This window comes from Papio anubis, unplaced genomic scaffold (assembly GCF_008728515.1).
Source record: "Papio anubis isolate 15944 unplaced genomic scaffold, Panubis1.0 scaffold20, whole genome shotgun sequence".
Lineage (NCBI taxonomy): Eukaryota > Metazoa > Chordata > Mammalia > Primates > Cercopithecidae > Papio > Papio anubis.
Genome location: NW_022162022.1, coordinates 170,670 through 184,245, shown reverse-complemented (window position 1 = coordinate 184,245; position 13,576 = coordinate 170,670). Strand labels below are relative to the sequence as shown.

At 38.8% G+C, this 13,576-nt stretch overlaps 1 protein-coding gene across 1 annotated transcript in view; it reads right to left on the bottom strand.

Annotated features, from left to right (window-relative positions):
- LOC116272789 (SHC-transforming protein 4) overlaps positions 1-13,576 on the bottom strand; it is a 142,872-nt gene that overhangs the window by 25,976 nt on the left and 103,320 nt on the right. The window contains exons 7-9 of the mRNA XM_031661596.1: positions 6,728-6,851; positions 4,989-5,160; positions 298-358 (exon numbers count right to left, since the gene is read on the bottom strand). Coding sequence (XP_031517456.1) covers positions 298-358; positions 4,989-5,160; positions 6,728-6,851 — 357 coding nt within the window. The remainder of the gene's footprint in view (positions 1-297; positions 359-4,988; positions 5,161-6,727; positions 6,852-13,576) is intronic.

Below are 13,576 nucleotides of genomic sequence, written 5' to 3'. Positions count from 1 at the left end.
GCAGAGAAAGCACCTTTCCAGAGAGAGAGCTTTCATGATGTCAAGGCAGCAAAAGACTCCATAAAGCAAAACCATCAGCATGGCAGATCGCACAAGAGCAAGGGAGAACCATGAACCTCCCTAGTGACACATATGCAACATTCTGGGCTTCTCTGAGAAGCCTACAGCCAAAGGATTGTGTGTTTAGTGGTAGATACCTGACTTTTCAATGAAGTATTTAAGAGCAAGGGCCACACATGTCCATAGGACTTACAAGGAATAAGGAGGGTGGCAGATGGAGAAGGGCATTGTACATACCTATTGCCCTGCTTTGTTCTAAACAGTTCTCATATACACTGCTGCACTTGGAGTTTCCAGGCTGCATGAACAACAAATTATGAAACATTTACAAACATAGTACACATTCATAAACTTAAAAGAAAAAATTAATAATACTCCCAGAAGAATATAGCAGACTTCACTTTCTGACACAGGAAATGTTTGACAAGTAAGAAAAGTAAACTGATATTTTGGGTGAACAGTGTACACTTTTCATAGTTCATCACCTTGGAGCTGCAGAGTTGGTTCTGATTGGGCTGCGGGATTCTAAAGGCTACCAGTGTCCTGTGTCCTGAGGGTTACTGCTTCTGCTTGAGAAGTCGCATTCCAGAACTCAATCCAAGTCTCAGCCAGAAAGTGATTTTCAGGACATTGCTATAAACATTGGCCATGTAGCCAACCTCTATCTAACTTTGAATTGGTAGACTGGATCTCTACTCTACTCAGGTTTGTGCCAGGCTCACGTCTCACCCTTGAAAATCTCATCCAGAGAGCTTCGATCATCCCTGTACATACAATCTCATCAGCAATATACTGGAGGGAGGGATCCGCTTGATGCCTTTGAGATGGGCAATGTCTTTGGAAAGATTAGTTTGGCAGCACTGTGCAGGAGGGTTTGAGGGAATGAGATTGGAGTCAGGAAAGGGTCTTTCAGAATCATCTAGGCAAGTGAGGACCAGTACTTAGAAAGAGGCAGTAGAAGTGGAAAAGTTTGGATAGACTCAAAACATATTTTCATGGTAGAATACTAGGTCTTGAAGACTGAACTGATATGGGGCCCAAAGTGTGAGAACAACAGAAGATTGTAGATTAATGAAAGATTGTCAGTGCCATTAATAAACACGAGTAAATCAGTAGAGGAATCAAGTTTGGAGTCAGGGAGAAAATGCTGAGTTCAACCTTGATATAGGTAAGCAATGTAGTGCAGTGCGGCATTACAGCTACAGAGATACATAAGAGCCAAAGACAGAGAAGTTAGAGGAAGTGTGTACACAGGTGGCCTGCCAGAAGCAGGGTAGAGCCTGGGAGAGTGCTAATGTGGTGGTATGGCAGGGCTTGTGTTTTTACTGGAGGAGATGAAATAAATGATAACGTAAAAAGGTACGACTTACTTTGAAACATATCAAAAATAAGATGGATCAATGGATGATAATCAGCTATATATGTAATAAAGCAAATATAATAAAATGTTAATTGTAGAACTGAGATGGTGAGTTTGTGAGTGTTCACTGCATAATTCTTTCAAATAGTCTATACGTTTAAAAATACTCATAATAAAATGTGAAAAAATGAAAGGACAGCAGCGACTAGAGATGCAGAAAGAGAATGATAAGGTGGAAATGTTTTGGAAGCTTACAGAAGAGGTCTCAAAAAATAAGAGGTGGGGCCAGATGTGGTGGCTCACACTTGTAATCTCAGCAATTTTGGGAGGCCGAGGCAGGCAGATTACCTGAGGTCAGGAGTTTGAGACCAGCCTGGCCAACATGGCGAAACCCTGTCTCTACTAAAAATACAAACATTAGCTGGGCATGGTGGCATGCATCTATAATCCCAGCTCCTTGGGAGGCTGAGGCAGGAGAATCACTTGAACCCGGGAGGCGGAGGTTGCAGTGAGCCGAGATCACGCCACTGCACTCCAGCCTGGGTGACAGAGTGAGACTCTATCTCAAAAAATAAATAAATAAATAAATAAAATAAAAATAAAAAATAAAAAATTTAAGAGGTGGAAGTCTTAGACATAGCAATCAGGCAAGAGAAAGAGATAAAAAAAACATACAAATAGGAAAAGAATAAGTCTATTTTTCTTCACTGACTATATGATTCTATACCTAGAAAACACTAGACTCTGCCAAAAGGCTCCCGGAACTGATAAACTTCAATAAAGTTTTGGGACACAAAAGCAATGTACAAAAATCAGTAGCATTTCTATACACCAATAACATTCAAACTGAGAGCCAAATCAAGAGCACAATTTGACTTACAATAGCCACCAAAATATAATAAAATAAAATACCTAGGAATACATCTAACTAAGGAGGTTAAAAGTCTCTACAAGGAGAAAAAGAAAACACTGCTGAAAGAAATCACAGATGACACAAATGAAAAAGCATTCCATGCTTATGGATTGGAAGAATCAATATAATAAAAATGGCCATACTAGCCAAAGCCATCTACAGATCCAGTGCTATTCCAATAAAACACCAACATCATTTTCCCCAGAAAATGATGGTTCATATGGAACCAAAAAATGAGCTCAAATAGCCAAAGCAATCCTAAGCAAAAAGAACAAAGCCAGAGGCATCACATTATCTGACTTCAAACTACACTATAAGCCTACAGTAACCAAAACAGCATGGTACTGGCACAAAACCACACACGCAGACTAATGGAACAGAATAGAGAACCCAGAAATAAAGGTGCACACCTGCAGGCATTTGATCTTTGACAAAAATAAGCAATGGGGAAAATACTCCCTATTCAATAAGTGGTGCTGGGATAGCTGGCTAGCCATACGCAAAAGAACGAAACTGGGCCCTTACTTTTCACCATATACAAGATGTATTAAATATATAAACCTAAGACCTCAAATTGTAAGAATCCTAGAAGTAAACTTAGGAAATCTATTCTGGACATCAGCCTTCAGAAAGAATTTGTGACTACATCCTCAAAAACAATTGCAACAAAAATAAAAATGGACAAGTGGGACCTAACTAAAGAGCTTCTAAGCACAGCAAAAGAAACTATCAACAGAGTAAACAGACAATCTACAGAATAGGAGAAAATATTCACAAACACTGTGCATCCAAATAGGTCTAATATGTAGAATCTATAAGAAACTTAATTCAACAAGCATAAAACAACCCCACTAAAAAGTGGGCAAATTTCATGAACAGACATTTCTCAAGAGAATACATACAAGCAGCCAACAAACATAGGAAAAGATGCTCAACATCACTAATCATCAGAAAAGTGCAAATCAAAACCACAATGAGATACCATCTCACACCAGTCAGAATGGCTATCATTAAAAAGTCAAAAATACAGATGCTGGCGAGGCTGCAGAGAAAGGAGAATGCTCATACACTGTTGGTAGGAATGTAAACTAGTCCAGTCACTGTGAAAAGCAGTTTGGAGAGTTCTCAAAGAACTTAAAACGGCACTGCCATTTGACCTAGCAATCCTAACTACTGGGTATACACCCAAAGGAAAATAAATTGTTCTATCAAAAAGACATATGCATGCGTACGTTCATCGCAGCACTATTCACAATAGCAAAGACATGGAATCAATCTAGGTGCCCATCAACGGTGGATTGGATAAAGAAAATGTGGTACCTATACACCATGGAATACTATGCAGCCAGCCACAAAAAAAGAATAAAGTCATGTCCTCTGAAACAACATGGATGCTGCTGGAGGCCATTATCCTAGGTGAATTGACACAGGAACAGAAAACCAAATACCACATGTTCTCACTTATAAGTAGCAGCTAAATATTGGGTACTAATGGACATAAAGATGGCAACAATTGGCACTGGGGACCACTAAGAGGGGGAGGGAAAGAGGGGGGCAAAGGCTGAAAAGCTATCTGTTACTATGTTCACTACCTGGGTGATGGGATCATTTGTATCTCAAACCTCAGCATCGTGCGATATACTGATGTAACAAATGTGCACACATACTCCCTGAATCTAAAATAAAGATTGAATTTAGTACCCATGGACGCAAAGAAGGGAACAATAGACACACGGGGGCCTATGTGAGGGTGAAGGATGGGAGAAGGGTGAGGATTTAAAAACTACCTACCAGGTATTATGCTGGGTGACAAAATTATCTGTATGCCAAACCCCCATGACAAACAATTTACCCTTGTTAACAAACCTGCACATGGACCCCTTGAGCCTAAAATAAAAGGTGGAAATAAAAAAAACTAAAACTGAAATAAAATAAAATAAAAGTTGAAATTATAAAAATAAAAACAACAACAAAGAAGAGGCATCAAACATTACAAAACAGACGCAGAATACTGAAGAATAGATTTAGCAATTAAACCACTGGTGACCATTGGAAAAGTAACTTCCATCAAGTTGTCAAGCCGAGCTCAGCTCTTCCAGTATAGTACACATGTTAACACAAAGACAGGGACGATGCTTTCTAGAAGTTTGTGAGTGAAAGGAAGATGACAAGGAGGTGGAACATTATTAGGTTGGGTTGAGGGAGTCCAAGTTTTTTGCAGGCAGAAGGAACCAATAGAGAAAGCGAAGACTGAGACAGAGGTTACTGGACAGAACTAGGACACAGAGTTGGCAGGAGAGGATTGGATGAGAAGCACAGGGAAAAGATTAGCTTTGGAGATAGTTGCTAAGGAAGAGAAGCAAAGAGAACATGGGCAGACTTAGAGCTGTGGAGGGGTGAAGCTGAGGATAACATGTTGGATCGCCTCAGTCTTCCAGTGAAGCGAGATATGAGATCATCTGCTGAGGCTACAATTGGGGGATTAGGAGTAAAAATGATCTAGTGCAGCCTCTGGCAGTTATTCACTCTCCAGCTCTGTATTTGAGGAAGACAGGACTTTCTCTAAACTAGCATTTGGAAATCCTCAAAGTAAAGGCTCTAGTGATCAGGGCAGAATTGCACTGCTGGGTCCAGTAACAATAAAACATTACATACCAAATAGCACAACTTTTCACACCGTATGGGGCAGTAAGCCATTTGTTCCGTGGCTTGAACTTTGATCCGCATATCGGAAACACCACCGGCTGGTGGCTGCTTCCCTGGAATTTCATTGTAATATTCATGATCTTCGCTCTCCTCGGCATGGCTATCAATACGCACCTCCTCACTGGGAAGGAAAAAAGAATCCTCAAAAGGCTGAGCGAAAATTCAAATACTGTAAGGGATTCAAGGGGATCAGAACCAAGCAAATCATCCTGAAAAACTTTGCATTCATGTTTTCAGTTTATAGCCGTGCTTCAGTGATGTTAAACATCTGGATGGAAGCAGTCAGATGGCTGAGTTGTTTAGCTTTCTGTAGACAAAATGGGGTAAGCCAATAGAAAGTGCCAAAGGGATGCTTCTGTGTCTCCTCCAGTGATAAAAACAATGATAATAACAATATATGAACTCCCTAAATGTAAGACATTTTTGTCATAAGATTATAAAAATATAAAGTATTCTTGAGTATCTCCAGCACACTTTGATTGTTCCATTTTGGAAATGTTTTGCCCACATAAAATTTAAATATTGTTCTTTGGGTACAGGGCCTGTCCCAGTTTATTAATCCAAGATGAAAAAAAAAATAAGAGAGCTATGGCCAGCTATCTTGTCTGCACAGAACTGGAGGGGTATATGGGATTAATAAAGAAATATTAGAACCATATGTGGTAAGTGGGTAGATTTATATAAACATGGAATTGTTTTAAAAATTGAAACAGGGCAAGACAAACAAACAAACAAACAGACTTTTCTTCCAAATTGGAATCAGGGATAGTTTCTTACCAAAAAAAAAAAAATAAATCAAGTCTATTTGGATTGAACTGATTCAACTGACAACTCACACAGTTTTGTTGGGTTCATTACATGCCAATAAAATGATAGCACTAAGAGAGAAGTGCTATCCTGGGAAAAAATCAGCATCAAAGCCTCCTGGTAACCCCCTCTCCTTTGCTACCCTAGACTACATCATAAAAGGAGATCTCCAAACTGAGTATTTGTTGATACACAAAGTGACAAACCAGAGGAAAATGCATTTTAAAGTACCAAGAGTTTTGTTTCTCCGGCATGAATTGTGTGAGCCAGAGGCATCACTGCATTCCACACTTGGTGGAGTCTGACAGGCCTGAAAGGATTCAGCTTTCATCGCAGACTTTCTGTGCCTTAGAACAACCAAATTCTTGGGTCCCATCATGTTCCACTCCAACCACAGTTTCGCTGGAGCCTATCTATTTACGTTGCAAACCAACTGACAGGAATTCCTACAAGAGACATTTAATTCTTATTTTGTTCTTTGTTCTTGCTGTTTTTTTTTTTTTAACTGATATGCAAAGGATCTGGGGTTGAATCAAATCTAAGAAGTTTATTGATGTTTATTATTTTGATTTCAATTAATTAATTCAAAGCTCTTTATAGTGCCAGAATAAGAGAGATAATCTCTTCTTACTTTTAGTGAAAAGGGATCTACTCTTTTGATCTTGTTATAAAGCAAGAGGATATAACTGGATAAATATGAATGGAAGGAAAATAATATTTTGTACTGAGACTGTGTCTATTTGTAAGAAAAAAATTACTAATTTTATTAGCTCATTTTAAAATGCCACATGAATGTTATATACACACACAAATAAATATATACAGAAAACTGCACACACACATATATATATAGTCAAATTATTATAAAACTCTTGGCTGACCTTTCACAAGACGTATCTAAAGAAGGATTTTTCAAGTACTGTTTAAACCGGAGTTCAAAAGCCTGCCCTATGGTATTTATGACGTCTTGGGCCATTCCACTGTGGCATTCCAATATGTGACAGGCTGCAAGAGGACATACAAAAAACAATATTATAATAAATTTTTAGAAAGAGAAGATTACATAAAATCAAAATACTTCAAAACCATTAACTGATAATTGAATAAAAGGGAGCAGGACTACAAGTTCTCTGCAGCCATGAAACAGTATAAAGAATACTTCACATTTCACATGAATCAAAGAGAAGAAACATTCACATTTTACATCAAAATATATCCAACACTTACAAATTGGGGGCTCAAGGCAGGGATTTGGGGGCCACATTTTCACAAAAGTACACTGATTTGACTAATAATGTGACTAATGTTTAACTGCTAGCTCTTGAATTCAATGTAAATGATGCTTAGGGCAGTAATCTACACAGAGGGCGAAGTTTGAGGTTTCATCTTTGTCCTCTTTGCATGGTATGTTTTGGAAGATTGAAAAAATATGACTTTCCAAATCGCTTCCAAAAGTGGGGAATGAGCTGTTGGTAAAGATAGGGGCTTTGGAATACCAACCTCCTCCCCTGCTGTCACCCCTTTTCCCTGTCATTGCTACTACAAAGCACTGAAAAATCCCCGTCTTTGAAATTCCACTAAAGAACTATCTTCAATAAGCATCAAAATCAGCATTGGGTGAAGGTGTCATTACCAGAAGATAAAAGAGTTTATATTAGATACTTTTTCTGAAACACAGTCACCGGGAACGCGCTAGTTTTCACACAAAAATAAACAAGTTGGGGCGCTGGCAGGCCTCCGACTATCATAAATGGGTAAGCAAATCTGCTGCTGCCACTGAAAAGAGGAGCTTGTGGTTAGGTACTGTAAATTAAACTCTCTACCATATGTAACATCATTCCTGCCTTGGTGAGAATATGGCCTTGCAATATGAAGATATAATGATTGAAGTTTCCTAACGATGACCTAGAAAGAGTTCTAAGGATGGTTCAAAGACAGAGGCAACATGTCTCACGATGAAGTTTTACAAAGGAACACTGGGATAACCCGAAGAATTGAGAGATGAGGAAAAGTCCAATAACAGTTTAATATACACAAGAGTGTTGTAAAAATTGTCAGCTATTCGCTGAGAATAGGAAAGCAGGGGAGAGGCAATGGGCTTAAAGGAGTGCATGGAGAATCAAATACCAGGGAAAGTATCTTGGGTCTCAGCATTTTGAAAACAAACCTGGAACACATTACTAAAAGGGATATCTGAGGAGAGGAGAGACAGCTGTCTTTACAGACTGATTTAACTATGCTAACTTGGAAGCATGATTTTATGCTTTGCATTGTCTTGGAAAAAATTCATATTTATTTGAAGTAAAAGGCAATTCATTCACATCTAATAGAATTTGTAGAGTTGATAACAGTAAGTTATAACAGAACCTGTAACAGTGTTTCTTAGCCTTATGTTAATAATCATCTCAAGAAATCTCAGATATTCTCATTCCAAAACTAATTTGACTTCTACTTAAAAATTTTGTCTGAACACTTTGGAAAGGTAGGGGTGTGTGTGTGTGTGTGTGTGTGATGGTGGTGTGGTGGTATTACTAAATCAAACAAGGCTAAGGTGTCAAATCTTCATTCTTATAAAGTTGCCCCTTTAAAGTACAAATTGGATCCTGAAATAGACTTAGGAGCTAATTCCAGTTTTGAAACCCAGTTAAGAATATCTATAAATTTATATCTTTCCCACCAAAGGAAAATATTTGGTCTATCTTTAGACTGCCATTTTATATTGTTCCTATATTTTTCTCCACAGTAGCTTTACATAGTGACCAACAGATAGAAAGTGCTCTAAATATAGTTGTTGAATGAATAAATACTGATTTCTCTGAATCATATGAGTAGTTCCACTGTATGAAATTGTCTTTGAGTTATTTGAAGTGAGAACTGCAGTGGGTCCCTGCAGTGGGACATGGTCTTATAGCCACTGGGTGATATAAATTATTTCTTTGGTCATTTGTGGAAATAGTGTCCTTTTTGCTAGTCAGGCCTCATATCCCGAGACCTAAAAAGTACCCTTGGAGATAGATGTATCCTCCAGTTGAGCCAAAAGAAGCTGTGTTACATTATAAGAAAAGGTAATTCACTAGTCCCAGATACTTGGGAGGCTTAAAGGAGAGAGGAGAGAGGTTCACTTGAGCCCAGGGGTTACAGGCTCTAGTGTACTGTGGATCACACCTGTAAACAGCCACTGCACCCCAGTCTAGGCAACATTGCAAGACCCTGTCTCTAAAAAAGAAAGAAAGGAAGAAAGAAAGAGAGAGAGCTTCCATAATATCAAATATGGCTTAAATGATAAAATATCTCCTAACACTAATATGCTAGCAACCTAACCAAATAAATACTTTTTTTTTTTTTAAAAAAAAAGGAAAGGTAATCCTTTTGTTTTTAATCTCATAAATTCTCAGTCCAATCAAAAATGAAGTCAAGGCCAGGTGTGGTGGCTCACGACTATAATCCCAGCACTTTGGGAGGCTGAGGCAGGTGGATCACTTGAGGTCAGGAGTTCAAGACCAGCCTGGCCAACATGGTGAAACCCCACCTCTACTAAAAATACAAAAAACAAAAAACAAAACAGCTGGGCATGGTGGCAGGTGCCTGTAATCCCAGTTAGTTGGGAGGCTGAGACAGGAAAATCGCTTGAACCTGGGAGGCAGAGGTTGCAGTGAGCCGAGATGGCGCCATTGCACTCCAGTCTGGGCGACAAGAGTGAAACTCCATCTCAAAATAATAATAATAATAATAATAATAATAATAATAATAATAATAAAATAAAGTCAAAATAAAAAGTCATATCAAAATGGAAACAACAATTTTTGCAATTTTATTTTTTCTTAGGATTGAGGAGATGTTGAGAGATAAAGATGAGGAAGACAATGAGAGAAGCAGGATACTTAAGTATAAATAAATGAATAAATAAATAAATACAAAAAACTAAACTGTACTTCCAGTGAGGGAGATGAGAGAATAGGATGTTTAAAAGAACTCCATGAAAAGATTCAGACCTGAGTTCAAGTTCCAATTATGCCACTATTTATGTGACCTTGAACAAGTCACTTTATGGCAAGGTTCTTGTCTGCCAAGACAATGCCCTGAGTCATCTTTGAAGTCCCTTTTTGTTTTACAGAAATCCTATTCTTCCTCTGTCACAGAAGCTCAAACTCTCTGAGGAACAGGGTGGCATGTGGGTACACAGAAATGAATGAATCAATCAAACACATCAACCAGCCTCTACCGCTTCTGGCATACCTCTAGAATCTTTTACTTCTCTCAACTTTTCTGATTCTGATGCTTTAAGGTTTGGGTCCTGTTCATAGGCTGATGCTATCAACATAATTTTCTGCTTTTCTTTGGATTAGCCTATTACTACCATATTACTTTATTTTTTATAGAGACAGGTGTCTCACTATGTTGCTCAGACTGGACTTGAACTCCTGGGCTCAAGTGATCCTCCTGCTTCAGCCTCCCAAGTAGCTGGGACTACAGGCATGCCCCACCACACCCAGCTCGAGAAGACTGGACAAAAATAAAGGAACAAACAGTGGTGTCTGTCTGTCTCCAGGCAAGAAGCAACAGCAGACAAACAGACTGACCCCATGCTGATGTTCTGCCCAGTCTCACCACCTCCAGGGAGCACACGTACTTTCACGGTTCCATTGTTGCCACTCATAGATATGCTATGTTGCTCTATGGAAATGGTTTTTTTTAGGTTGGTCATGGGACAGGATAGAGGTGGGCTTTGAATCACATATAAATATGCCCATTTCCCAGGATTAGAACCAATTCCAAAAGCTTGGCCAAGAATTGCCCAATTTTCAGCTAAAAGGAAACAAGAAAGACATATATATATATGTCTATATATAAAAAGAGCCAAGTTACAAAAAAGAGGGTGCCTTTTCAGTGATGTGGCAACTTTGTTACCAAGGCCTGAGCTTGGCTTTCCATGTCGGGAACCAGATGAAAGTCTGGTTTTTTCCATCCCACCTGTAGCAGGATGGGCTCACACTTCCAGCCCTGGGTATCAAGTACTACACTAAGATTCAAAAGAACCTGAGATATATATTAGTCTGTCTTTTTTATTTAGAATTAGGTAGTCGAATTAGGTAGTCATAAACAAGAGGATTAGGTAGTCACAAACAAGAGGTTTACAACTATTCTTAAAGGATAACAGACCCTTCTTTACTAGTTTTTTATATATATATATTTGTGTGTGTGTGTGTGTGTGTGTGTGTGTGTGTGTGTGTATCTTTGAGACGGAGCCTCGCATTGTTGCCCAAGCTGGAGTGCAGTGGCGCGATCTCGCCTCACTGCAAGCTCCGCCTCCCGGGTTCCCGCCATTCTCCTACCTCAGCCTCCCGAGTGGCTGGGACTACAGGCGCCCGCCACCTCGCCCGGCTAATTTTTTGTATTTTTAGTAGAGACGGGGTTTCATCGTGTTAGCCAGGATGGTCTCGATCTCCTAACCTCGTGATCCACCCGCCTCGGCCTCTCAAAGTACTGGGATTACAGGCGTGAGCCACCGCGCCTAGCTATATTTGTTTTTAATAAACAGTTTTTTGGTTTTGTTTCTGTCTTTTCCTTTTTATGCTTAGAAAACTAGAAATTCAAAAGTTCAGCTTTTCAGATCAACCACTAGATGGTGCTATGGGATCAAAGCAGGGAATCCTCCATACTTTAGAAGAAACAACCTCAAAGAGGCAAGCCAGTATTCAGTTGATAGCGAATTAATACCACCAGGACAGTCGTACGCATACTTTATAACTATAAACAGAAATAAAAATAAGTGGATTAATTTAAGTTGGTTTTACTGGTTTTGGGTTTTTGTTTTTTTTTTAAACTTTCTTCAGAGACCCAGAAGCATGGCCTTCCTATATCCAGGTAGTCCAGGCAGTCCAGTCCCCTTCACAGACTACATTCAGAGAAAATATTAAAACATTCCTGGACTGCCACACATTTGGAGTAAGACAATGTGGATTTCCTCATTTACAGCAATTACAGAAGCAGAGTGTATTAATCACTAAGTAAACTCAAAACATTCTTACTGGAACTTACCTTTTCTACAGAAAAGGCCTTTGTTAAAACGAAGAGTTCACTAAAAGGTCCTAGCCAAGATGGCAAAAGTGGAAACTGCCCTGATTTAAATGCACTAATGCTAAAAGCGAATCAAGCAAACGGAAGAGTGGGAAGCGTCAGGATTGTCAGCATGAAGCCCAGTCTCCTCTGCTCATCTCCACTTAATGTCAACCATACTCTCCTCATACCTGCAATCTGGCTCCTGCCTTTATAGGTCCACAGAAATTGAGCTTTCCAGAGTGACCAGTGGCCTGTTAATTGCTGGGTGGAATAGCATCTTCCCACCCTCATGCCCCTTAACTCCTTTCCAGTGTGTGACCATCTGAGATGTCTCCTTCAGAAGAAACGCTCTTCCCCTTTGTTAGGTAATACTCATTTCTTGATTTCCTCCCCTCCCCTGAATACTCCTTAGGCAAGTCGCTGTCTCCTGTGACTTTTCCCACTCCCTGACATCCTTAGCCCTCTTCTTTCTGGGTTCTGCTAAGAAGTTGTAGTTTTTTTCTGAACCTGCTGGCCTGGCCTGCCTCCCTCCCCTCCCTGCCAGCCCCAGTCCCAGCCCCACCCCTAGCCCTGGACCTACTCTCTGGGCTTCTCTTGTCTGCCATTTTATCCTGGATGAACCAAACTTGCTAGTTAATTTTATAACATCATCTTTCTGATTTCACTATTTTAAAACATTTATTCAAGGGTTTAGGATTTTTTTCTTTTTATAAATGTAATAAATATTCACTGTAAGAGTTTTAGAAAACAAAAAGGCACCAAGAAGAAATAAAAATTACAGAAAATTTCACTATCCAGTGGTTATCTCAATAACCACTAGGAACATTTTGGAATATGTCTTTCTCATCTTTTTATAATGTGTATCTACCCAGAAAAGTCACCTGGGATTATACTACACACAATCTTCATAATATGTTTTTTGCATTAACAGCATTGTGAATATTTTTCCTATATAATTACTTATTTTTCTACTACTAGCTTTAATTGCTGCATCATAGTACATTCTATGAATTCATTTAATTTGCTACTCATGAATACTAAATTAATTTTGTCTTATGATATAAATAATATACAAAAATGATCTCTATTGCTTAATCTTTGTACATATCCTAATTATTTCCTCAGAAGTAAAACTACTGGTTCAAAGGCATTTACATTTTTAAGACTTTTGATGCAAATCATCAAATTGCTCTTTAAAATGTTTGAATTTAAACTCTTTATCAGCAGTGTTCAAGAATAACTACTACTCTAAACCACATCTTATCTTTTTTCAATGTTTGAAATTTGGAGATGAAATATGGTGTCTAATTATAACTTGTGTGTCTTTGATTGCTAGTGAGGCTAAACTTTTTTATTTTTCAAATGTTTCTTGGTGCCTTGTCATGTTCTTTTGTGTGCTCAGGACATGGAATCTGTCCATCTACTTATTGGCCGGATAAACTTAGGAAAACTGCCTTATTTTTCTCACCTCCAGTGTTTTCTCCTATAAAAAAAAAAGGAATGATATGTTTACATACCCCCTAGGGCTGCTGTGAGGATAAAATGAGATAATGCAGACGGAGTACTGAAAATGCCTGGCACATAGTGAGCATGAAATAAATGGTAGCCATTTTTCTTTGCCTAATTTTTTACTAGATTATTTGTTTGTTTTTTCTATTTATAAGAATCCC